The sequence below is a fragment of the Bos indicus x Bos taurus genome, chromosome 19 (genome assembly GCF_003369695.1).
Source record: "Bos indicus x Bos taurus breed Angus x Brahman F1 hybrid chromosome 19, Bos_hybrid_MaternalHap_v2.0, whole genome shotgun sequence".
Lineage (NCBI taxonomy): Eukaryota > Metazoa > Chordata > Mammalia > Artiodactyla > Bovidae > Bos > Bos indicus x Bos taurus.
Window position 1 is genome coordinate 13,943,701 of NC_040094.1, and position 25,464 is coordinate 13,969,164.

The 25,464-nt window shown below is 40.4% G+C and overlaps 1 protein-coding gene and 1 long non-coding RNA gene across 9 annotated transcripts in view; one reads left to right on the forward strand and one right to left on the reverse strand.

Annotated features, from left to right (window-relative positions):
* Positions 1–3,050: 3,050 nt before the first annotated feature.
* Positions 3,051–5,300, reverse strand: LOC113878140. Its single transcript, XR_003506918.1, has 2 exons — positions 5,147–5,300; positions 3,051–3,160 (listed from the first exon to the last, which is right to left on the reverse strand). It is a non-coding gene; the product is annotated as an uncharacterized LOC113878140 (long non-coding RNA).
* A 47-nt stretch (positions 5,301–5,347) lies between these two features.
* GGNBP2 (gametogenetin binding protein 2) overlaps positions 5,348–25,464 on the forward strand; it is a 33,252-nt gene continuing 13,135 nt past the window's right edge. For 2 of the 8 annotated variants that reach the window (XM_027516784.1, XM_027516782.1), the window contains exons 1-6: positions 6,091–6,295; positions 13,644–13,724; positions 16,103–16,356; positions 18,741–18,839; positions 22,751–22,876; positions 22,966–23,079. In XM_027516784.1, coding sequence (XP_027372585.1) covers positions 6,203–6,295; positions 13,644–13,724; positions 16,103–16,356; positions 18,741–18,839; positions 22,751–22,876; positions 22,966–23,079 — 767 coding nt within the window. In that variant the 5' untranslated portion in view covers positions 6,091–6,202. Of the gene's footprint in view, positions 5,560–5,867; positions 6,296–13,643; positions 13,725–16,102; positions 16,357–18,740; positions 18,840–22,750; positions 22,877–22,965; positions 23,080–25,464 lie in introns of those variants that run through there. The other 6 variants (XM_027516786.1, XM_027516787.1, XM_027516781.1 and 3 more) reach the window with 5 other exon arrangements.

Here is a 25,464-nt window from a genome sequence, read left to right on the forward strand (position 1 = left end):
CTGTACAAAAAAGATCTTCACGACCCAGATAATCACGATGATGTGATCGCTCACCTAGAGCCAGATATCCTGGAATGTGAAGTCCAGTGGGCCTTAGAAAGCATCACTATGAACAAAGCTAGTGGAGGTGATGGAATTCCAGTTGAGCTATTCCAAATACTGAAAGATGATGCTGTGAAAGTGCTGCACTCAATATGCCAGCAAATTTGGAAAACTCAGCAGTGGCCACAGGACTGGAAAAGGTCAGTTTTCATTCCAATCCCAAAGAAAGGCAATGCCAAAGAATGCTCAAACTACCGCACAATTGCACTCATCTCACGTGTTAGTAAAGTAATGCTCAAAATTCTCCAAGCCAGGCTTCAGCAATATGTGAACCGTGAACTTCCAGATGTTCAAGCTGGTTTTAGAAAAGGCAGAGGAACCAGAGACCAAATTGCCAACATCTGCTGGATCATGGGAAAAGCAAGAGAGTTCCAGAAAAACATCTATTTCTGCTTTATTGACTATGCCAAAGCCTTTGACTGTGTGGATCACAAGAAACTGTGGAAAATTCTGAAAGAGATGAGAATACCAGACCACCTGATCTGCCTCTTGAGAAATTTGTATGCAGGTCAGGAAGCAACAGTTAGAACTGGACATGGAACAGACTGGTTCCAAATAGGAAAAGGAGTACGTCAAGGCTGTATATTATCACCCTGCTTATTTAACTTATATGCAGAGTACATCATGAGAAACGCTGGGCTGGAAGAAGCACAAGCTGGAATCAAGATTGCCAGGAGAAATATCAATAACCTCAGATATGCAGATGACACCATCCTTATGGCAGAAAGTGAAGAGGAACTAAAAAGCCTCTTGATGAAGGTGAAAGAGGAGAGTGAAAAAGTTGGCAAAAAACTCAATATTCAGAAAACGAAGATCATGGCATCCAGTCCCATCACTTCATGGGAAATAGATGGAGAAACAGTGGAAACAGTGTCAGACTTTATTTTTGGGGGCTCCAAAATCACTGCAGATGGTGACTGCAGCCATGAAATTAAAAGATGCTTACTCCTTGGAAGAATAGTTATGACCAACCCAGATAGCATATTCAAAAGCAGAGACATTTCTTTGCCAACAAAGGTCCGTCTAGTCAAGGCTATGGTTTTTCCAGTGGCCATGTATGGATGTGAGAGTTGGACTGTGAAGAAAGCTGAGTGCCGAAGAATTGATGCTTTTTGAACTGTGGTGTTGGAGAAGACTCTTGAGAGTCCCTCGGACTGCAAGGAGATCCAACCAGTCCATTCTGAAGGAGATCAGCCCTGGGATTTCTTTGGAAGGACTGATGCTAAAGCTGAAACTCCAGTACTTTGGCCACCTCATGCAAAGAGTTGACTCATTGGAAAGGACTCTGTTGCTGGGAGGGATTGGGGGCAGAAGGGGACGACAGAGGATGAGATGGCTGGATGGCATCACTGACTCGATAGATGTGAGTCTGAGTGAACTCTGGGAGTTTGTGATGGACAGGGAGGCCTGGAGTGCAGCGATTCATGGGGTCGCAGAGTCGGACACGACTGAGCGACTAAACTGAACTGAAGTGAATTTAGTGCTTCAGATCAGATCAGATCAGTCGCTCAGTGCTTAGGTAGCATTTTATCCTTGCTAACTACAGTTATATTTGGAGGTAATCTATTGAAAGAAATTTCCCCCTCAAAAAAGAACATATTGAATAGTTATGTTGCTATAAAAACAAAAGATTAGATTTTATTTCTGATTAATAAGGAAGACTTGAAATTTAACCAAGATTGTAGTATGTAAATTAAGCAGAGAAGGCGATGGCACCCCACTCCAGTACTCTTGCCTGGAAAATCCCATGGACGGAGGAGCCTGGTAGGCTGCAGTCCATGGGGTCGCTAAAAGTCGGAGACGACTGAGCGACTTCACTTTCACCTTTCACTTCCATGCATTGGAGAAGGAAATGGCAACCCACTCCGGTGTTCTTGCCTGGAGAATCCCAGGGACGGGGGACCCTGGTGGGCTGCCGTCTATGGGGTCGCACAGAGTCGGACGCGACTGAAGCGACGCAGCAGCAGCAGCAATGGTGACTGGTTTTCCTGCCGTGTCACAGTACTAATATCCTACAATTGACCTGTTCAAAGCATTTTAGGAGGGCTGAGAGGCTCTAACCATATTGTTCTCACTAAAAGAGTAATTTTAAAAGTATTTGGTGACTTAATGACCATGTGTCTAATTGGTCTGCTGCTTCTTGTCCCAGGTCTTAAATATCTTTCAGTAAGTCTGTCTCCCAATTATAGATACTGAATCATAACTAAGAACAAAATGTACTATATGTTTTTTCCACCTCCAATTAGGAAAGTCATGGAAGAGAAAGTTAATGAAATTACCTTCATAAAAAATAACAAAGTAAACCAATCTGATTTGATTTTACTTTACAGAAGAGAAAGAGATCATTAAATAAATATTTACTAAGTTCCAATGTGCTAGATACAGGTGCTGGGGAAACAACAGAAAATAACACCCTGCCCTAACGTGGCTTCTATTTTAACTTGTGGACATTATTTTTCCTTTACAAATTTCTTTTAGTGGGGAAAATCTGTCCCTATTTTTGACAGATATAATAGAACTTCCCACTGTCAGGTCACGAAAAAGAAAACCCAATTCACAAATACTCAGATCTGGACAACTGTGGTAAATTAAGTAATAAGATTTTGCTGTTGATTTTACTACCACATAAAACAATGAGGTTATTATAGTGAAAACAACAGTAGGTATTTTAATCTTCAACTATCAATTTTTGAGGAGAGAAGTGAGGGACAAAGAAGAGAGAATATAATCTAGTTTAGGACTTATTTGTGACCTTCAGAAAGTGACTCATTCCCATGACTTTAATTTTACACTATTATAAACTGGGGATGTCTACTACATATGTATTAATAGTTTTGTGTTCAGTAGATGACAATGTTTTATTTTTATTGAGCACCTTGTCCAATATGTTGTGTAAATTATATAAGAACATACTTTGCTCCCTAGGAATTCCTCTATGAACACAGGAATATAAGGAACAAATCAGTATCCTTTATTGCTTTTAAACCCAGGTAGCTTGGAGACTAGTCATATCTCATCATGTCTGAGTTTTGCCCTTGGCTTCTCACACATCGTGGACCTGCCAAAGAAGAAAAAGAATGGTATTTTTATGGAGAATGTGATATGATATCGCATCTCCATCGCACCAACTGTTCCTTATGAGGTACCAGCAAAAGGTCTTCTGTTGTTAACTGCCTGCTTTCTCTTAGCCTTTAAAAATTTTCAGCTTTGCCCTTCACAATGCCAGTATTGAAATTTAAAAAGGCAACAACTGGCTCTTTTAAAAATGCAATCGTTTTATCAAAGATAAGCTCTCTGAAGGCAGATCCTTAGTCATGAAACATTTGCTGTAGCACTAAATATATTTGCTTCAGCTAAATATAGCTGCAGACCAATAGTGAAAAAAATGAATGCCTGCTCTAAACTGAAGAAGATACAAGGTTAAAAATTCTAAAAAGTTGTTTTGCAGTGAAGTAATTTGCTAAGCATTTTCCCCTCAAATGTTGATTTTGTCTTATTTGTAGCACCCAGGGACCTCCCTGAGAAAGAGCAATTTATCAAGTATATTAACTCTTTAGCCTTATAAGAAGTCCATTATTAAATAGTATGTGAAACATTGTCAAAAATACTACACGGTGTGCTCAGTGGATCTAGAAGACAAATCCAAATCATGGGAAGTAATCTCAGATGGAAAGACATTGCTGTAGTCTCCTCATTTTAAGTTTTATATCTGGGTTTTAATGCCTTTTTTTAAACTTATAAACCCCCAAGGTGAATACTCTTTGCTAGTACCCAGTGTGTACTCAGTCATGAAAGTTATTAAAATTAGCACCTATACATTGAACTTATATTTTCAATGCCCTTTACCAACCATCATCCAAAGAAAGTTTGAAAGGTACATTAGGTACATTAATTGACAGTCGTTATAGGAGCACTTTCAGATTTTAGAAGCCACCTTATTCTTTTTCCTTACGGGTGTTTTACATAAAACACAAGATTCTCTAAAACTGTCCATATTTTGGCTATGTAGTCTAATTTGTCAGAACTTAATGCAATCCTATATGCCTACTGAATTTAAGCTAAAGACCACACACTCTTCTGCTCTCCTAACATGGCTAAGGACATAAATACTTACTGGATAATCACACCTTTGGGACTGAACAATGGTTCTTCCAGTTTATTATGTCACCTACCCTAACAGTGACCACACAATGTCATAAGTCAACATGGCTAAGGGGTTGCATGCACTATGGGTTTTTTTGTTGCGAATCTCTAAGACTTAATGTGATGACCAAAATACTTTTTAAAGTCAGTATCACAGCTCTAGCCTATTCTACCAGGAAATACAGATCACCAGGATTAGTTAGTTGTAAGAGCATCCGATGGAGTGAGTCTTAAAATCGTCAAGACTTTTCACAGGCAAAAAAATATTCCCGACAACTATATTGGCTTTACAAACAGGACTCTAACGCCTCCAAGGTAAGAACCGAGTATACCATGGCACGCAGTGTGTGCATGAATTTGTCTTGACGGTAGCTCTGATTCTCGGAAGAGGGTCAGAGGGAAGGGCCTTTGGCCAGCACCAGCACTTTGCCCGAGGGATCTGTTGTCCTTTCTGAGTGTCTAGGTTAATATTAACCGGACCCAATAAGTTTCTCTGCCCAGGACGCGTACACAAGCCACTATCGGCACAGTGTAACAACAACAAAAAACTGTCAGCACTTAATGTATTTTCTGTCCCTGTCGGAGGGATCTCAACCTGAGTCTGGGAAGCGGCTAGCTTCTGAAGAACCAGGGCGTCAGGGAAAGCGGCGTCAAGGGCCTGGAAACCCAGCCTAGTCTGTCGTTCACTCCCCAGATGCACGTCTCCCCTCCGCCGACTCCCACCTTTTGCTCTCACTGGTTTTGAAAAGTCTCGGCTCCCCCCTGACTTCACTTACCCAAGTCCTCACTGGGCCCCAACCCTCGGCGGAGTCCCCTCGGCTCCGCTCCCTTCTACCCTCCGCCCTCGGGAGGGCGGTTCCCGGGCCCCACACAGCGGAGGACTGAGGGGAGGCCTACTCACCCCTCCTAACAGCCCTATTTCGGGTTTATTTGAGTAGCTAGACTCCCGGGAGGGCGCAGGTCACGCGTCAGGAGGCTGCCGGGGTAGCACCCCACCCCCTCCGCCAGGGTTTCGAAAGGGGCGATCCTGGAGCGCGCCTGGAGTCTCGCGAGAGGAGGTGGGGCCCCGCCCGGCTCGCTCGGCCCCGCCCCGCCCCACCCTCCCCACGTCCCCCCCACCCTCCCTCCCCCACTCCCCCGTGGCGCGAGCGGCTGACTGAGCCTGGAGAGGAAACGGCATTCTGAGCCGCGCTCCCGCCCAGGCCGGCCCCGACGCGGGCCTCGTCAGCCGGTAACGGGGAGCCGAGGTGGGGGGTCAGGGAGGCGACCACGCAAGCGGTGAAGGTCAGAAGCGGGAGGCCTCCTCCGAGAAGGGTGAGGAGGGGAGGGTCTGTGCCTCCCCCGCGGACTCCGCAGAGCTGAGGCGGGGTCGACCCCTCCCAGGGGCGGGGTCGCGCTGGGCAACTGCAGCCCAGGGGACTGATGGGGCGGGGCCCGCCCTTAAAGGGGGAGAAGGGGTCAGCTGTGTGTGGGGGGTGGGCTGAGGGCTCCTGGGCCGCGGGCCGTGGGCTGAGGAGCGGAAGCTGGGGGTGGCGTCCTAGACCCGGGACTCCGCTGACCCGCTGGGGGAAGCCCCGGAGCCGCCAGGTCCCTTCCGCCTCTCCTTTGGACCCTGACTGGAGGCCGGCGGGCTGGGTGGGGGGGGGTAGGGAGAACGGCGCGAGGGGGCGGGTCCCCGCTCTGCTCGCCGCTGATTGGCTGAGCGCGTGTGGAATCGGGTGATGGGAAACGCAGCCCAGCTCTCCCGTCCCCTCCTGCTGCTCTCCCTCTCCCCCCGCCTTCTCCCCGTGGCGAATGTGCTGCGCGGCGGCGGGTGCTGACGCTCGCGGGGTTTGGCTGTTGCAGGCAGGAGCTGGGAGGAGGCGGCAGCGGCAGCGGCAGGAGCGGCGGCGGCAGCAGCAGCAGCAGCAGCAGCTGGGAGGAGGTGGTGACGGTGGCAACGGCAGCGTCAGGGACGATGGCGCGACTGGTGGCTGTGTGCAGGGACGGGGAGGAGGAATTCCCCTTCGAGAGGAGGCAGATTCCCCTCTACATAGACGACACCCTCACGGTGAGCGGGCCGGGCCGGGCCGGGCTCGCCGCTCCCCTGGCAGCTGTTTCCCCTCCTCCCCCTCCCCCAGGCCGAGCGCTGCGCACTGGAGAAAAGAGTGTGTTGCAACTCCTAGGCGAGGCCTTCTCTCCGGCAGGCCCCACAAACTCGCCTTTGCAGTGGGTCGTTTGGTAACGTCCGCGGGCCCCTAGGTTGGCGCTCCACCCGCACTGAGAGCCCCTCTCTCCGGCTGTTACTCCTCCTTTGCCGCTCTCTTCCTTCACCCTTTCCCTTTCGGAGATGGTGCTTTTACCCAAAGCACGCTCCTCGGAGAGGGGCTGAAGGATCTCGGGCGTCCAGGGCCTATTCCTTACAGAAACCACCTACCCTCGGGGAGGCTTAATTATCTGGAAATGTCGCAGCTGCACTGCTACCTGTCTATTTTCTAGCTTAATACTACAGCTCTCACTCCATAAAGCATAATTACGGAGGGCAGGGTGACATGCTCTTGTACAGGAAAGATCCCACTAAAAGGATCTGATTTCGCTAGAGTGTCAATATGCCTAGTCCATTAAAACTGTTGGAAATGATTGTATTGCGAGGCCATGACTCTTCAAAACGGGCTTTCTTGGTATTAATGATTATTGAATTTACAGGTAGCTTTTCCTAAAGAAGCCACAATATTGAATGTGTAAGGGCATTATAAAAGGCTGATGGCTCATCTTGAATGTCAAAACCCAGTTCTGAGTAGTTTTCCTTTTTTAGAGTTGATGGTGGTACAGCATTACAGACCCTCTGCCCTGGGTTGCTGTAGTGTTTCCTTTAGAAGGAAATGGCAGAAATTTGAATCTGAACAGGAAATGAGTGCAGTCGCTTATCACAATTTCTTAAGAAATGAAATGGACCTTTTCTGAGAATCTTGAAATGTGCATTTTGATGATGCTGAAGCTTTGGATTATACATTTGCGTTTTGATAAGGTGTTAACTAAGTGTCTTCATCAAAGGCGGTAGCCTTTGCCTTTTTTCCTTTTCAAAGGTGGTTGGTGTGTTTTGCTCCTGAATTTCTTTTTTGCAAATACCTACTGAACTTTTTTCAAATTTTGTGTAAAATGCAAGTCATTGTAGAGATGTCACTCTATGCCTTTCTGTTTGCCAGTCTCAATTAAGACTTGATTGAGCTGCAGTACCTTTAAAAAGCATTAGAAGAGCTATTGAATGACTTAATTTGTTAGAACTTTTTAAGTGAAAGCATCTATAATTACCTAAGTGCATTTTTCTTTTTTCATGGAAAAAGAATGATTGGGCTCACATAAGGTACATAGACTTTGTGTTTCATTAGAAAGTGTACTTGTATGCTTTGGTCATGATTACTGCACCTTTTGCATTAAAAGTATAATGGACTTGTATTTTAAAAAGTGTTTTTTAAAAAATTAGCACTCTGATCAAATTAAATGAAGGATTTCTCAATTTGAAAATTAATATGAGTTCATTTATTGATAATTTTCTTTCTTCTCTCTCCCTCCAACACAGATACTTTTCTAGAGCTTATAGTTTGGTATCAACCTTTTGTGTTTATTGTCCTAGATAATCTTTGAAGTTAAAAAAAATTTGGATGTAAGGTTACTATTGAGTGTACACTATCAAAACAGGGGAAATCAACCTAAGATTTGAGTATTTACAAAAATTTAAGACACTTATGAGTCTCTTCTTATGTTCACAGAGTCACCTTTAATATGGACGTGGCATTGATATATCCATTAAATAGTTTTTTAAAATAGGCAACTTTGGGGTGTTCTTAAACTCTCTTCTGAATGAATTTCCAAAATTTTCCTCAGAAAAAGATGTAACCTGCACTGTGATTTATTATTGTTACTTCTCTAGGGAAGTTGGGATTGGACTGACCTGGCAATAGAGTTTTGCTTTTATTGTATGGTGGACTTGTGACCCAGGCAAATAAAATTTAGGCTTGCTTAATTTAAGTATCTTAAGCAGCATCTTATTTTTTTATGTATCTTTACTCTGGAAAGGTTTTTATCACTAGGAAATGAGTGGGACTCTTCATTGCTTTGTTATGGAACTTACATATGTCACTGAATGCTGGTTTGTGTAAAATCTTGTCAAGTGTCCATTATATTTAGGGAAACAAGTTTCAGAACTGTTCTACCAGACAATACTTAAAGGAAGAGTGTAGAGCAAACACCTGTTGAGGAAGAGGGAGGAAGCAAGCTTGCAACAGAGGGTTATGCTCAGCACTGGGTCCTTGATAGTTTGATGACATTGTATCCCTGAAGGTAACTTTTGGTTTGATCTTTGTTCCTAGACTCCATAGGTAATCCTCTGAGGAAACATTGTGTGATTATTTCAAGTCTTAGAACCTTGTTAACTTCTAGGTGTTAAGTCTAGTTACAATGTTTACAGTCAGTTACAAATGTTTATCCTTGCAGAAGCCAAAAGCTCTAGCCTGGGGTAAACTAGCGATTTTAAGTTGGATTTGTAAAATGAAATTAACAAGCTTGTAGATGAGGAAGTAGCCTCCTCTTTTATGTGGTATGTTGCAGCCACATTTAAAAGACTCATGGCAGTTCATTGGGTTTGAGTACTTGAGTACAGTGCTGATATAGGTGTGTTTGAGAAAAATCCCAAGTAAGTAAACTGGTGGAATATTTAGGAAAATGGTATGCTGTGTAGCTAAAATGCTTTTCAGTGTTATTAGAATTATAGAATAGCAGATAGACAGAATACAGATTTTATTTTAAAGACATCTTTGAAGAATTGGGGCTTCCCTAGTGGCTTAGATGGTAAAGAATCTGCCTGCAATGCAGGAGACCCAGATTTGATCCCTGGGTCGGGAAGATCCCCTGGAGAAGGATATGGCACCCCACTCCAGTATTCTTGCCTAGATAATTCTATGGACAGAGGAGCCCAGTGGGCTACAGTCTATGGGGTTGCGGACAAGACTGAGCGGCTAACACACTTTCTTTGAAGAATTACCGTTTTTAAAGTATTTTTAGAAGGAATTAATAGTCAGAATATATACTCCTTATAATATAATCTTGAAAAATAGTTGCAAAACAAAACAAATTATCCTTTACCCTGCTTCCCAGAGATAGCTGAGATTATAGAGCAGCATTTCATGTAGTTCCCATCATAGAAACATAGAGATTCAGAGTTGAGATATGTCATCTTCTGTAACACTTCCTATCTTGCTGCTTTTCACTGAATGTAATATTAAGAACATTTTCTTTTGTTATTCTTAAGCAGTGTTAATGGCCTTGCAATACTTTGTTGTATGACATTCCAGGATGTAATCATTCCTCCTTTGTTGGACTTAGAGGTAGTCCTAGTTTTTGCTATGAATAACATTCTTAATATGAATTATGCATAAATAATGCATTGTTTGCGTTAACAATTTTTTCTGGCTTTTCAAAGGAAAATTAGTGGATCAAAGGATAAAAATCTTCTATAAAATTCTTGATACATACTGTCAAGTTACTACAATGTGGAACACAGTTTACCCTCCTAATTCAAACCAATCTAAATGGACTAGAAGCTCTGATAAGGGTTTTTGAGACTTTAAAAAGATGAAAAATGTAGTGTGTCCTTTTGAGGATTAGGTAGTTAGCATCAGTTAGAAGTTTAGTATTGTTTGCTTAAAAAAAAAAAAAAACCCAAAACTTAGATCTTTATTTATTTATTTTATATTTTAAGCTAGGCCATGTGTGTCATGGCATGAGGGATCTTAGTTTCCTGACCAGGGATTGAACCCATGCCGCCTGCATTAGGAGCTCAGAGTCTTAACCACTGGCCCACCAGGGAAATTCACCTGTTTTCAATTCTTGATTAAGTTTTTAATTTACCAAAGGTGATAGATGTTACAGATGGCTGTGAAAATGAAGAAGTAAAAAAGTAAAACTAAAGGGACAGGGATTTTTAATAAATACAAACAGTATTGTTGGATTAGAGCTTGTGAGAATACGCTAGGAACAGATTATTTGTGGTCAGAAGAAACCAGGACAGGTACTTAAGAGTGAAAGTGGGTAATGGATTCAATAAACTTTATAAAGCAGTAATTGCAGGACAATGACTTGTTCTATTTTTGGCAAGCCTAGGGATAGGCAACCTCATCATGAAGCCAGACATTAATGATTCCTCTGTGAGACCACACCTGAAGTACTTTACGTGACTCTTCCTTTGGGTAACCTAGGATCTGAAGAATAAGTCAGGGAAGTGATTTTAAAGAATGAGGAAAAATAGTTCCACTGTCCTCTTATCTTTCTCTTTTTATTTTTTCCCTTTTTCTTATTTTGTTGTCATCATTGAAGAGCATATAGTGATTGGCCAGTAAACAGCAAAGTAAAAAGCCATTGTTGAAAGGGAAAGGCAAGGACAATAATTATTTAGTGTGAGCGTGGAGTTTCTAATTGGGGCGGTATTGAATATGTGTGTGAGTGTGTGCATGCGTGCTCAGGAGCCCAGTTGTGTATGTACAAGAGAAAATTTAGTATTATTCAAGCCAGTGAAACACAGGAAAGACACAGTAATATACTTGATCTTTACATTTGTCTGTACTAGTTAGGTAAAAATGAAATGGTTGGAAATGAGGGTTCTGTTTCAAACATTTTAACCCTGTTCTTTATTGACTTTTTAAAAAGGATTCGAGAATTAGGTATTATTCATTAAATTTTATTTATTTATTTATGGCTATGCTGGGTCTTCATTGCTGCATGGGCTTTTCTCTAGTTGTGGCCAGCTGGGGCTACTTTTTGTTGTAGTGTGCAAGCTTCTTATTGCGGTGGCTTCTCTTGCTTACGGAGCACACACCGTAGGGTGCGTGGTCCTTAGCGTTACGGCTCCCAGGCTCTAGAGCATGGGGTCGGTAGTTGTGGCATGCAGGCTTCGTTGCCCTGAGGCTTGATCCTCCTGGATCAGGGATTGAACCCGTGTCTCCTGCATTGGAAGCCGGATTCTTTATCACAGGGAAGCCCCTATTAAATTTTATAAACATATATTTTAAAGGTCAGCTGGTGGATTTTAAGATACAGGTGTGCACTCAGTCCTCTGCTTTAATTATTAAAACAATAAAGTACAGCTGATCAGAATAAAAAATTTACTTATACAGAGTCAGAATTTAGGATTTCACCTATGAACTGGAGAGACATTGATTTGGTAAATTGAATAACTTTGATTTTAAAATAGTATAGGTAATTGTCTCAGTTGTTTTTTGTTTAATGGTGGCAATTAATATGTAGTGAAATGATGTATATATGGATCAAGCAAGTGAAAATGTAAATCAAAGTATTAGTTGTTTAAATGGTAGATTGGAGTGACTTGCAATGTTCTAGTGAGTTACATGGTTTATTTTGTACCTTTTTTTATGACTTGATGAGTTAAATTTATTTGTGTTTTAAACCATGTAGTGACTCCAGAGAACATGTGAGTTAATTGTACTGTTCTTTTTTCAGTTTTTATGGGCCAGGATTTCTAATACCAGGATTGTTGAGACTAGTAACCAATTTTATTTTGTATTGTTGGCAAAGTTAATATATGACAGTGCTCAGAACCATGGCTAGTATACATAAAGCTTCGTTAAATGTCTTTATTATTACTACCATCAGTCTTTGGGGATAAGACACCAAAAACTGGTGACAAGTTGGTTAGCCTAAAAATTGGGTAATTGATCCTAAAACCATGAGCTATGGACATGCAGTCTATATGTATGGAAGAAGAAACTTCCAACATAGTAAAAGCTATTGAGATGGAAGCATGAGCATATCTCTGAACTTGATATAATGAATATAGAATTGGAAACAAGGAACACTAGCTCTTTCCCTGGTAATAAGTGGTATATGTGTGTTACAATACATTTGGGAAAGTCATCTATCTTTTCACCTAGAGATAGCCACATCTGTAGGAAAATATACACATGAAAATTTGAATCATATTGTACATGCAGTTTTTGGTTCTGTGAAATAAATGCAAGTCCTCTGGATTGTTGAATAGGTGTTTGCATCCATCCTTAGTATCTACTTGCCTTTCTAGCACACATATCCAGTAGTCCCCTCTTCACAAATCAAGAAAAGGTCATATATCTGTTGTTTATACTTGCCTTGATTGTTTCGTCCTCTGTTTACTGTTAGAACAAGCATGTGTTTAGGTTCTCATTTCTGATGTGGAGGGAAAGAGGGGTCACTTGGTTAAAGAAGCAGGTCTTTGTGACGCTGGTTGGTGAAGGGAGGAGTCTTTTTAAGATCCCGTTCAGCTGAGTGGGTTTTTTAGCTTTTTAGTTTTTGCCTCAAATGGTGTCTTGGTCTTGACTTCACTCTTTGAGCATGTAGGAGTTTGTGGCCCTTGTCACCTGGAAATAGAAGTTTGTCCTTGCGTAGTATGTTTGATACACTTAACAATGCTTTAGTTAAGATATAAATGTGTTACTTTATTCCATTGTTTTGAAGGCATACTTTTTTCATATTCAACATCTCTAAAATTGGGATACTTCTTTCATTTGGTGACATCTTCCAGTTACAATGGTTCTTTCCTAGTGGTACATAACCTAGTGGTGTCTAGTGGTGCGTAAGGTACTCCTTAAAATTAGTGTGTCACACATCAGTGAAATGTGGTGATTAGTGATTCCCGTTGTCTGACATCCCGAAACAGCCTTAAGCTTTATGTGTCTCTCATCCTCTGCAATGAATTTTGAGAACTGAATAAATATTTCAGTGTATTTTTTTCTGTTCATGATTAGAGCCAGCATTCGCTATGTGTTGGGTATTATTCTGAGTGTGTATCTGTGTGTGTGTGTATATGTGAAGTGAAGTCATTACATATATAGTCGTATATGTCTATATAGTTATTTACGTGATAAGATTTACTGTATTTTGGAGCTGTGAGGACTAACTGAAAATGTCAGGATTCTTAATGTAAGATATCAGGTTATTTCACTTACTAAGTGCTTTCATTAGCTACTACAACACACATTTTTAAATATAAGTTTTAAATATAAGTCACAACCCGTTCTATAAGAGATACTAAAAGTTACTGCTTAATCTCATTTTACAAATAAGGAAGCTGAAAATCAGACTTGTTAAGTAACTTGCCCAGAATTATGACATAAATTGTAAATTATAATAGAAGTGCATTTGAATTCAGGTCTGCCTGAATTCAGTGCCCTTGCTTCTAATGACTATACCATTTCTGGCTTTAGAAACTGTAATTTGGATTTTTTTTTTTTTTTTAACTTTTTGATGGAGGTGGGAGGGAGCAAATCTGGCTTTAGGGGAGTCTATTTTTGTCCTAGGATATTATAAAATAGTCTGTATCAATGCTTTCAAAGAAGGCAAAATAATTGATTTATATTCTTTTATATATTAAGATGGTGATGGAATTTCCTGACAATGTGTTAAATCTTGATGGGCATCAAAATAATGGTACACAGCTGAAGCAGTTCATTCAGGTAAGTTTTAAAAATTAATGTTGTAAATGGCTTGTGTGTGCATGAGCATGTGCGTGTATGTGTGTGTTTTAAGGAGTCAGAGATGTGAGCAGTCATTTTATCTTACCTAGGGCTCTCTAGGTCGTAAGGTTCAGTGTGGTTGTTTTCTTTTGCTGTTGCTCCAGTTACATTTACATCCCTGTGATGCAAAAGATTTGGTGGTGGTTGGTGTGTTACCATTTTACATGTCCATAAGGCATTAGCTTTTAAAAATTAATTTTAAATTTAATTTCCCTGTTTTTAAAAGATAGGACAGACAACTTTTCTTTGAGAACTTTGTTATTTTCTGTAATTGTTTTCTTTGGTTTAAAAAAAAAACTTTGTATTGTGAATTTCCTGATTTTTATTTAATTCTTTTTTAAATTTTATTTTATTTTTTTATGGAAGTATAGTTGATATACAATGTCATGCTAATTTTTGCTGTACAGCAGAGTGACTAGTTGTACACATGTATGCATTCTTTACATTCTTTTCCTTTGTGGTTTATCCCAGAAGATTGGCTATAGTTCCCTGTGCTGTACAGTAGGACCTTGTTGTTTATGCATTTTAAATGTAATAGTTTGCGGGACTTCCCTGGATGTCCAGTGGTTAAGACTTTACTTTCTAATACAAAGGGTGTGGTGAGAGTTCTGTCTCTGATGAGGAGCTGAGATCCAGCATGCCTCATGGCCAAAAAACCAGAATATAAACAACAGAAGCAATACTGTAACAAATGCAATAAAGACTTTTAAAAAAATGTAATAGTTTGTGGCTACTAATTCCAAACTCCTAGTCCTATTTAATTTTTAAACAGTGTGATACTTTGTAAATACACTATATATGATCAGTATAAAGGAAGATAAATGGCTAATTTATTTCAAAATTGTTTCAACTTTTGGAGAAAACTGAATTAAAGGTTAGTGGTAAATATGATAATATCCTTCTTGGGAGTTACCTTTCTCACCTTTATTTATTTATTTATTTTGGTAAACTGGATTATTGGCAAAGAAGGCAGTGGCACCCCACTCCAGTACTCTTGCCTGGAAAATCCCATGGACGGAGGAGCCTGGTAGGCTGCAGTCCATGGGGTCGCTAAGAGTCGGAGACGACTGAGCGACTTCACTTTCACCTTTCACTTCCATGCATTGGAGAAGGAAATGGCAACCCACTCCGGTGTTCTTTCCTGGAGAATCCCAGGGACGGGGGACCCTGGTGGGCTGCCGTCTATGGGGTCGCACAGAGTCGGACGTGACTGAAGCGACGCAGCAGCAGCACACTACATTACTTGTAGTATAACTATAGCTCCAGCCAAGTAGAAGTTACTTCCTGGAGTTTTTGTCTATTTCCCTACATTCATATGCACCAGCATTTTACTCACTGCTGCTGCTGCTGCTAAGTCGCTTCAGTCGTGTCGACTCTGTGCGACCCCATAGATGGCAGCCTACCAGGCTCCGCTGTCCATGGGATTTTTCAGGCAAGAACACTGGAGTGGGTTGCCATTGCCTTCTCCAGTGCATGAAGATGAAAAGTGAAAATGAAGTCACTCAGTCGTATCCGACTCTTAGCGACCCCATGGACTGCAGCCTACCAGGCTCCTCCGTCCATGGGGTTTTCCAGGCAAGAGTACTGGAGTGGGGTGCCATCACCTTCTCCGACTCACTCACTGCAGGCTCCTCCATAGGTGAGATGGGCCTTGTTCTCTCCCACTGATCCGTAACACACCTGCTCACGCCTCCAGGTTGAGAACTGCTGCCCTACATGATCACCATCCTAACTTGACTCATGCAGCTAAACATAGTGTGTTGTTAAAGGTTGACAAGGAGACATAGTAAAGCTACATTGTTTTTATTCTTTTTTCTTTTAAAGCTTTTTAAGTGAGAGTACTACTCTTAATACTCACATTGAACAAGCACTGGATTTCCAGATGCAGGGTTTCTTTTGGCTGTGCTGGTCACCTACTGCACAGCCCTGGCATCCCAAGCAGCGTTTTTTTATTTTAGCTGTGCCATGCAGCATGCGGGATCTTAGTTCCCCAGCTCAGGACTGAACCTGTGCCCCCTGCACTGGGAGCTCAGGGTCTTAGCCGTTAGACCACCGGGGAAAGTCCGTAAGCAGAGTTTTTCATACTTGAGATTCTAAAACTGGGCTCCGGGGAGGGCAGTGTAAGGGTTGTGGAATAAACTCAGTGCAGCATGGGTAAGGCTGACCCATCTTGCCTTTCTGACTCAGTTGCAGGTAGATGGCAGGCCCTGCCCGGGTTGTACTTACTGCACAAGGATAAGGAATCAGAAGGAGTAGTGAAAGTCATTTTATGTCTTCCTTATGAACTCTTCTTTATCTTTCTTTCCCTTTTTTCTCAGCGACATAGTATGCTTAAGCAACAAGATCTAAGTATTGCCATGGTGGTGACATCACGTGAAGTCTTGAGCGCACTTTCTCAGCTTGTGCCATGTGTGGGTTGTCGTCGCAGTGTGGAACGCCTCTTTTCCCAGCTTGTGGAGTCTGGAAATCCTGCCCTTGAACCCCTGACAGTGGGGCCCAAGGGAGTCCTGTCTGTAACTCGAAGCTGCATGACTGATGCAAAGAAGCTTTATACATTATTTTACGTACATGGGTGAGTATAATCAATTAGGAAACAATGGGTTTGCTTAAGTTTTTAAACTCAGTGACAGTGGGTAGCTTTTTTCTAACTTTGGGGCAAAGCTTAAGTTCAGATTTACCACAAGTAACTTCTGTGTGCCAGTGACTAAAGTTTCTTTTCTTGAGGGAGAGACAGGCAGTAAACAAATATATACTTTGTGAAGAAAGTTGTTATGAAGACAAACCAGTAAGGGAGATAGAGAATGAGTGGGTAGAACTCACGTGGAGAGTGGTCAGGGAAGGCCTCTCTAATAAAATGACATTGCATATAGGCTAGAATAGAGTGAGGGAGTGAGCCATGTAGTTATTTGGGTGAAGCAGAGAAAGGGCAGCAGGGTAAAGGTTCAGAGATTGGAGTTTCCCCGGCGTGTTTGAAGAATAGCAAGGAAGCCATTGTGACTGGGGGCAGATGAATGAAGGAAACAGTAATAAAAGATGAGGTCAGAGGAGCACCGAGAGGCCTAATTATGTGGTGCTATGCTGAGGTCTTTTATCTTAACTCTGAGACGGGAAGATTTGGGAAGGTTTTGAGCAGAGGAGTACGTGGTCTACCTTGGAGTTATGCTTCCTTTTACCTCTGTGTTACGAGTAAGTGGAAAGCAGAGAAACAAGCTGTTCAATAGTCCATGCAAGAAAGAATAGTGACCAGTATAGTGGCCACAGAGATAATGGGAAATGGCTGGATCCAGTAGTTGCAGTGCCTGGACTAAGTTGCCCCGAGGCATGTGGGATTTTAGTTCCCCAACCAGGGATGGAACCTGAGTCCCCTGCACTGAAAGGCAGATTCTTAATCACTAGACCACCTTGGAAGCCCTAGGAGGAGCAATTTCGCAGAGCTGACTTTTGGGCATATTAATTTGAGGTAGCAATTGGGAGTGCAAGTAGAGTTCAGAGAGTTCTGGCCTAGGGATATAAATTTGTGTCATCAGCATATGCATATATATATACACATACATATGTATGTATACATATGTATATACACATACACACACGCACATGTATCCACACACCCACCTATAAGGTGAAATGTGATCACCAAAGGGTAAGTGGTGTGAATAGGAAAAGAGAAGCTGTCTGAAGGTGGTGGTAGAGATTATGGATTTTTATTCTGCCTAAGAAAAGAAGCTTTGAAGGATTTCTAAATAGAGATAGAAGAATATGATTTTTGTCTTGGAAAGATGACTCCAGCTGCTAAGTGAAACGTAGAATGTAAAGGCAAAGGGTAGACGGCAAGGAGACCATTTGGGAGGCCAACTGTTGGAATTGACTAAGCTAGAGAGGCAAGTTGGACAAGGGTCATAACAGTGGCGGTGATGAGAAATGATCTAATTCTGGATATATTTAAGAGTTGACAACCTATGCTTATTGGTTGGATTCAGGATTTGGATGTTTAGCATTATGTATTTCTATATTTGCATAAAATTTCTGTTGAAGGCTCTTCATCAAGGATAATGTATGTTTATTTATTTTTTAAAAACTTATTAGCTATATGAGCTAGGACTTTTAACAATTATTTTTATTTTGACTGTGCTGGGTCTTCGTTACTACTTGAGCTTTATGCTAGTTGCAGAGAGTGGGGCTCTTCTCTAGTTGTGGCGCGCGGGCTTCCCATTGCAGTGGTTTCTCTTACGGAGCACGGGCTCTTCGGCTTGTGAGCTTTCATAGTTGCTGCTCCCGGTTTCTAGAGCATAGGCTTAATAGTTGTGGCTCATGGGCTTAGTTGCTCCATGGCATGTGGGATCTTGGCAGAACAGGGATTGAACCCATGTCTCCTGCATTGGCACTCAGATTCTTTACCATTGAGCCACCAGGGAATCCCCTGTTTATTTTATTTTTAATTAACCTCCCCCGCCTCTTTTTTTTTTTTTTGGCCATACTGCACAGCTTGTGGGATTTTAGATCCCTGAGCAGGGATTGAACCTGGGCTCTTGGTAGTGAGTGCTCAGAGTCCTAACCACTGGACCACCAGGGAATTGTCAAGGATAGTGTAAGTTTGGATAAGGGAGTATGGCTGAGTGTCAGGTAGCAATAAGTCATAAAATATTGGAGTGCCAGGCACACTGCTATATACAATGCAGACGTAGGGATGAATGAGATGGATGCAGACTAAGGGAAAGAGTATGTTGAATAGAGCAGGCCTCCTTCAACATTCTGATAGTCTGGGAATGGAATAGGAATATTGTATAGACCCTTGGGTTAGAGTTCATTTGAAGAGAATTTTTCAAAGTGATACGTCTGTAATACTTTAAATATACTTCTCATTAAAGAGCATAAAGATTTTGAAAATTCTCAAGAAAAATTAATGTTAATCAGACCTTTAATGGTATATTTATTTTTTATTATTTGTTTATTTATTAGGTCCAAACTAAATGACATGATAGATGCTATTCCAAAAAGTAAAAAGAACAAGAGATGTCAGTTGCACTCCTTAGACACGCACAAACCAAAACCTTTGGGGTAAGTAAAATTGATTATCAAGATACTTTGTTAGTGTTAAGATTATAAATGTTGATCCTATTTGGTAAAAAGAGAAGAAACAATGCTAGTTTTATTTCATTAATTGTTTACACTGTAAAATAGAACACCATATAATTGGTCAAAATAAATATGTCTCCTGGTTCTTTTTGCATTGGGTCTATATAGGGTCTCAGTATAAGTTTGACTTCTAAAAATTTTTTTCCCTTGTATTAAATGTGTTTCAGGGAAAGGAGGTTGAGATCTTTGGTTAATTTATGTAGCCAGTATTAATTTTTTCAAAGTAGTGGTGTCATTTTTTAACCTAATAGTTGTATAAATTATTTTTCTTGTCTTTCTTGTCTTTAGGTCTCCCTAATAATTTATCAAGGATTTACCAAAAAACCCTTGAGTTAGTTAAAGCAATGTGAATTTATGTAACTAATTTGCAGTTTTCTTCTTGGTTAGATGCTACAGTGCCCAAGGCTGCCCCCTTCTCCCAGCTCAGTGTCAAGTTTCCCCTTGAAAATTGCTTGGGGTTGGGGGTGGGTGGTAAGGAGAAGTCATGGAATTTGAAGGGAGTTTCTAAGAAGTAACTTTTGGGGAGAACGGGATGATATAAAACTGTGCTCCTGAATTAATTTTAGAAGTTAGTTTTTTGAACATCTCGTTAGTATTGTTGACATTTTCCTCCCTGGTAAAAAGATCTGGATGACCAGGTGGTGGTATGTTAATCTCTTTTTTGCCCCCATACTCAGGAACAAAAAAATTTTTTTAAACTTTCATCATGAAGACTGTCAAACACATAGAAAAGTAGAGAGACTATACAAGGACCCTGTTGCCCCCAAATACCTTTACCCAGACTCACTTGTTACCAGGATTTGCCACATTTATTTCATTTGTTTGCTTTTTCCTTTGCTGAAGTATTTTAAAGCAAATTCCAGACATCATGTTATTTTACTACTACATTCATCTCTAAATACAGTGACATTTTCTTTCATGACAGTGCCATTATAACACCTAACAAAAACTTAACTACAATAATGTAATACCCAGTTGATATTCACGTTTCACCGACTCTCTCTGAAAGTGTCTTCTTACATTGATTTGTTAGAATCAAGATTTACATAAGAATCACACATGATTTCTAAATGTGAGAACTCTAAACGCAGTAAAGCTCTGTACAACCTCAAATGGTTATCTAAGGATAATTATTTCACATACCTGATTTACCAGTATCTTTAAAGAATTCCTGACTCTCTGAGTGCAGAATTTAGTCTGATTTTCATTGGACAGTAACCTTTATCTGAATAACCTGTTGACTAAAACCGCAGAATAGTCTGATACAATACAAAGCCTGCCTTCTGTTTCTTGATTATGAATGTTTGTCACTGAGGAACTGAAAAGCAAGAGCTACCCCACATGGTAAACATCTGTGCCCATTGCTACCTTCCTACAAAGACCAGTCGTTCCATTTTTGCTCTGGATTCCATTGCTCTCTTGTTCTTGACTTTGCTTCATTGATTACTTTCATTAAATTGACATATAGCTGTGTCTGCCTATGTTTTAGCTTAGAAATAAAAAACATAACCTCCACAGGCTTCACATCCAATGTCAGCTCTAGCCCCACCACATAGGAAGCCAGATGTTTTGGAAGATTGTTTGCCGAATTATGCAATCAGTGTGAGTGGAGTTAGTTGATCTTAAGCAACACCTCCTAAGGTAGTTTCAGTTATTCCCCGTGCCACGTGGATAGCTGGTCAGAGTATAGTCTGCTTAGCCAAGACTTCTCCTCCTCCACTTTGGATGGTCACCGCCATTCTGTGCTACTATGACTTTTTGTATTTTTCCACTGTTGTTCCCCCCTTTCATTTTCTTCAGGGGAAGGTATAATACAGTTAATTAGGTTTTAGCCTAACCAATAGTAACAGTCCAGTTCAGTCTTTCTTAGAGTATTCTCATATTCATACAAGCAAACCTAGGTTATTGTCTGGGAGTAAGTGTGTGGTCTGAAAGAAAGGTCTAGGCCCAGGTTGTAGGCCTGTAGCTGATGGGTGGTGTACCGCTGACTCTTGAACAGCACAGGGGTTAGGAGCACAGATCCTCCACACAGTGGAAAATTTGAGTGTAACTGCTAGTTGGCAACTTCATATATTATACATGGTTCCTTCATGTCCTCATATTCAGTAACTGCCGATTGTGTAGTGCGGTGGTATTTACTATTGAAAAAAATCCACGTGTAAGTTGACCTGCACAAGTCAGCCTCGTGTTGTTCAGTGGTCAGCCGTATAAGATCACCTACAGGAAGAGTAGGGTAACAGAAAGGAATGCTGAGGACTTCAGTTTAATGGTAAGAAAGAATAAGTCTAAAGAAACTTGAGAGAGTGGCTGGAGAGGCAGGAGGAAACCACGGGAAAAGAGTGTTTTGGGGGGCAGGGAGTTGGACAGCTGTGTTGAAGGTTGCTGAGTTATCAAGGACCTCAGAGTCCATTGGATATAGCAACACCAAGATAATTGGTGATCTTGATGAGCGGATCTGTGGTTGAATGCATCAGAATCCAGATCAGAATGTGTAGAAAAATGCATGCATTGCAGGGTCTTAATGGACTAAGCTGTCAGTGGAAAGTATGGAAGTAGAACAAAGAAGTGAAAAGACTCCCTTTTTCAGAAAGCTTGATCTTGACAGGAAGAAGAAGTATAAAGACATTTGGTTTGGAGAGATTATGGATAAAATCTTGATTTGAGTTATAGAATTTCAAGTTGTTTTAGAATAATGCTTTCACATTCTGATGGTATAATAGTCATTCCCCAGCCCTTTTCATCAAAACTGAGAATTTGAGAGTTATGTGGATCACTGAAGCATAATTAGAAAATTTGAAATTTGGGAGATGAGAGTAGAAGGATGTAACATGCAAGGCAGAGCAGGAGTTGAGGTGTTTGCTTCAAAAACAAGAACCATTCACCCTTTCTTAAGCCCTTGTGAGATGAGACTAGGGAGCTGAATTGTATGTCTGATCTTATATGGTGGGCAGGGGGTTGAGAAATACCTATTTAGCTATAGAAAGTAGGTTAAGTAAAGATTCAGAAGTGTTTCCATCTCAAGCATCCCAGGTAATGAATTTCTAGGACTAGTGAGACCTGCAGAAGAACAGGCAGGAGCCAGTTGTTCAGAATCATGAAAAATCAAGAAGACTATCATTGAATGGAAAATAGAAACACATTTCTCTTGGAATGCACATCTGCAACAAAGCAAAATGCGTGACCAGCGCCACATTGAAACCTGTGGGGGAGGGAGAGTCTGGGAAGTTTTTAGTAAGTTTTTAAAAAATTATTTGTGTAGTACTACTAATTTAGGCTGTGTTAAGTGTTCATCTTAGTATGCTATCTTTATTTTCAAAAATGTAAAATTTTATTTAATTAGATTAATTTGTGACTTTCCCAGCTACTTGTAAATATGAAGGTAGATAAGAATTTTGTTGCCATGGGCTAGCTATAAAATCACATTAAGTAGATCAACACTTGTTAGCATTTTCAATTTGTGGAAAGTTGATCCGTGTATAGAAGTGAAAATATTTTGCAATTTTTTCAGCCCTTTTGACTTTAACATTTCAAGTAGATATGCTCATAAAATGCTTACTATATTAAACAGTTACTATCTTGATAAATGTAAATGTTAAATTATTATCAAGTAAACGTAATAGTTGAGCACACGTTTTTGTGTAAAGATATGAGCTCCTGTATAAATAACATTTTAATATGGTTAAAGTAAATATGTAATTATATACAAATTTGCAAACTTACCCTACTAATATATCTTAATGTATTAAAGAGTTCATGATCTTAATTTAGACTATAGAAATTATTCCTTCAGATCATCTCAGTGTCACTAAGCTTTGTACTGTACTGTACTACAGTGAAGGGAGCAGTAGCAGTGTCAGTTCAGAGAAGTTAAGTACAGATAAGAGGAGTAGTGAAGACCACAGGAAGGACAGCAAGTGTAGGATCATTTTCCATTATGGACCTTTCCAGGGAACAGCCAGGTAAAATCAAGCACTCCTTTACTCCGCTTTTTAAAATGTTTTTCCATTATATATTCCTCCATCTCACTAAGATTTATTTCTTTCTGCAGAGGTTGTTGGATGGATGTATGGGAACTCATGTCCCAAGAATGCAGGGATGAAGTAGTTTTAATCGACTCTAGTTGTCTTTTAGAAACGCTAGAAACGTATCTGCGAAAACACAGGTAAGTCCAAAGGTCATGATGATGTAGTGGGAAGATGCGTTAGGTGTCAGTCACCTTCTTCCTGTAATAGTACTCTGCTGCTGCTGCTAAGTCGCTTCAGTCGTGTCGACTCTGTGCGACCCCATAGACGGCAGCCCACCAGGCCCCCCCATCCCTAGGATTCTCCAGGCAAGAACACTGGAGTGGGTTGCCATTTCCCTCTCCAATGCATGAAAGTGAAAAGTCAAAGTGAAGTCGCTCAGTCGTGTCCGACTCTTAGCGACCCCGTGGACTGCAGTCTACCAGACTCCTCCGTCCATGGGATTTTCCAGGCAGGAGTACTGGAGTGGGGTGCCATAGTACTCCAGCCCTCCCGTTAATACCTGCCACCAGGCGGAGCTTAGTGCTAGGGCAGGAAGTTCCTTTATGGCACGATGCTCAGTGTTGACCTTCTTGTGTTTTACCTGTTGGTTCCAGGCCAGCCTTTCAAGGAACACAGAGTGACTGTGAATTGAATAAAGTGTACTTAATCACTGTGGAAATTCTTGTATTCCTTGTTTTTGATGGACGTGTTTCATGGTATCATTTTCAAAATTAAAGTTAAAATAGCAGCTTTTACTTAGTAATATTTTCAATTATTTTTTGTCAAGAGCTAAAAATAGAGTTGGAAATCATGTGCTTCATGTATTATAAAAGTAACTTCAGATTTTTCTTTTTAGAATACTACTTTACAAAGAATTTTCCAAGTGTCATTAACATTTGCAAATTCATAGGGAGGGAGAGTACAGTAGGAAAGGAAACCCATAAAGGAGGCATCTAGAGGTGGCGTTGTGCTGTTTGTCACGTGTTGGGTTTGTGGTTATGTGTCTTATGTCTTTGGGACAGATATACACAATTACTTTGGGGACGCTTCTAGAAAACACACGTAAATTATAAAAACTGGCATTATCAAGGTTGGTGTTCATATGGCAATGAGCTAATGACTTAATCTGCATACTAAGTTTATTAAGTGTTTTTCTTTTTTCAATTACAACTTTCTTGTTTTTTGCCTTATTGGTTGATTGTACCGAAAAGAATAGAGAATGTCAGTTATTTGGAGTTTGGGAAGTAAATGTAAAACAAATGAATGTATAGGTCCGTCACAGATAACCTTTCTTTTTCAATATATATTTCCTTGTATTCAGTATGAATTGGCCCACCCAAAAGAGCTTTTTTGGGTGATAAATTAGTAGTTACTAGAGCTAACATTTTGAAATTTCCTATATTGGTTGTAGATATTTCCTGTGTTTGGGGGGCAGTATTTTATAGGAAAGGTGGAGTCCGTTTTATAACTATATTAAGGATTCAGGGGAAGAAGTACAATTAGGAGCAGTTAAGGAAGATTGCAGTGAATCTGGGTTCTACTGATTATAACTTTGTACAGATTACTTTTCTGTGCTTCCGTGTTTTTCTGTTTTAAGAAAAAATAGTATTCCTATAGAACTTATTATAAGATTAAATTTGTTAGGATTGATGATACATAACAAGACTTACTTAGAACAGTATCTGGCACATAGTAACACATCAGGGAATATGCGTCTGCCAGATTTGCAAGTCCTTGTTATTCCTGTGTAACTAGTTCTTATTTTAGGTACAGTTTGAGTTTTTGAGGTACAGTCAGTTGAAAATGATTTCTAAAGGTCTGAATAGTGGATGTTCTTGGCACATCTATTTTTATTTAATAGATTTTTCTAAGCAGTGTATAATAAAGATTTTATAACACTTTAAATTATAATAGTGCATTATTAGAAATTAGGTGTTAGAAACTCTGAAACCTCTGTCTTAAGAAACTTTTTTTTTTTTAATTTGTGTGCAAGGTTACTTTTGAAAACAGGAAAAATCACTTTCATTCTTACAGCTTCTGTATAAAATTTTAAATGACTGTTTGCTTATGTTTATGCTACTTAACGATCATGTACAGTCAAACATATTAAACTGATGATTTAAAGCAGTAAGATATAGGGAAAATATTTCAAGCTTTATTATTGGTACTATATGATATTTAACCATTTATTTACTAAAAAAATGTAGACTTACCATTTATAGCCTCAAAATGTGGAAGTAATTTTATTTCTGTGTCTAAGACCATTTCTCCCACCAAGGGGAAGACTTTTTAAAAATTGTGATAAAAAATACATAACATGCGTTTACTTCTTAACAGTTTTTAAGTGTATAGCACAGTACTGTCAACTATTTACTAGCTATTGTGCACTGGATCTCTAGAACTTTTTCATCTTGTGTGACTGAAGCTAAACCCACCTATTGACTAAAAACTCCTCGTTTCCGTCTCCCTGCACCTCCTGCCAGCCACCGTTCTGTTTTCTGTTTGAGTTCAGTTACTTCATATAACTCATATAGGTGGAATCA